The sequence below is a fragment of the Callorhinus ursinus genome, unplaced genomic scaffold (genome assembly GCF_003265705.2).
Source record: "Callorhinus ursinus isolate GAN/ISIS: 27379988/994484 unplaced genomic scaffold, GSC_fseal_2.0 scaffold1, whole genome shotgun sequence".
Lineage (NCBI taxonomy): Eukaryota > Metazoa > Chordata > Mammalia > Carnivora > Otariidae > Callorhinus > Callorhinus ursinus.
The window spans coordinates 58,133,724-58,134,978 of NW_027397063.1; the positions used below are offsets into that span (position 1 = coordinate 58,133,724).

Sequence of the window (1,255 nt, forward strand, 5' to 3'; positions counted from 1 at the left end):
ATAAAATAAAATAAAATAAAATAAAATAAAATAAAATAAAATAAAATGAAGGGCTTATGCCTCTTGCCATGCCTTTAGCCTACCCTTTCTCATAAAATAACGTGGTAGACTTATGAAAATCAAGGGTCTAAGAATGCTGATCTAGAAATACTGTTCCTGAAAAGCTTATTTCGGCGAGTCTTTAAGTCTGTAGATCTTTCACTTGACATAGATCCATCTGAATGAATTTCCTTTTCCTTTTTTTTCTTTTTTTATCTTTTAGGTGCGAGTAGGTGATAATAGTTATATTCACATGAAAGTATTCAAAGGCCTTCCTCAACAAAATCCAACTTTGACACTTACTGGTTACCAGACTGACAAAAGCAAGGACGATGAGATCACAGGCTTTTAGCAGCATGTTCCAAAAGTGGTCTGATATTTTCCACTGGCTACTGACTAATGTTCCCTGCTAATAAATGTAACTATCAATAAACAAGCATTCCTTTTCAAATAAATTTATTTCTTCAACTATTTCTCTTTTATTGAATTAAATAGTATTTACCTTTTCTTTCTCAAAGTCAGTGTTATTGCTTTAGAGTAAAAATTCCATACAAATTGAGGTCAATTGAAAATCTTATAGAAATTAGGCCCAATGCAACTTGCTAAAGGATAAGACCACCACCACCACCACCATTCCCACCATAGGCAGGCTAGATCATGGGCTATCAGTGCCCTGTGGTTGCAGAGAATCCAATATTCCATCCCTAGCCTGACATTTTAAAATTAAATCAGGTATTTTACAAAGTATATTTATATTTTGAAATAATCTCAAACTTACAGACAAGTTGCAAAAAAACTTTTTTCCCAGACATTTGAGAGTAAGTTACCTACAGTGATGCCCCATCACCAACAAATACTTTAGTGTACATTTCCTACAAACAAGTATTTTCTCCTGAATAACTGAAATACAACCATCAAAATCAGGAAGTTAACACTGATACATTTACTAACATTTAATCCCCAGACAACATTCAGCTTCCCCAAAATGTCTTTTATTGCTAAAAGCTCCAGTCCAAAACCAAGTGTTCCATTAATTGCCATTTTTCTCTTTTCTAACACTCTATTAAGATATAATTTATATACCATACAATTCACCCAATTATACAATTATACAATTCAATAGTTTTTAGTACATTTAAAAATGTGTGCAACTGCCACTACCAATTTTAGAACATTTTCATCACCTCAAAAAGAAACCCCATACCATTTAGCTATC

At 32.7% G+C, this 1,255-nt stretch overlaps 1 protein-coding gene across 1 annotated transcript in view; it reads left to right on the forward strand.

Moving 5' to 3' along the window:
* CSTA (cystatin A) overlaps window positions 1–980 on the forward strand; it is an 11,704-nt gene extending 10,724 nt beyond the window's left edge. Inside the window, exon 3 of the mRNA XM_025868930.2 lies at window positions 263–980. Coding sequence (XP_025724715.1) covers window positions 263–391 — 129 coding nt within the window. The 3' untranslated portion in view covers window positions 392–980. The remainder of the gene's footprint in view (window positions 1–262) is intronic.
* The last annotated feature ends 275 nt before the right edge of the window (window positions 981–1,255 follow it).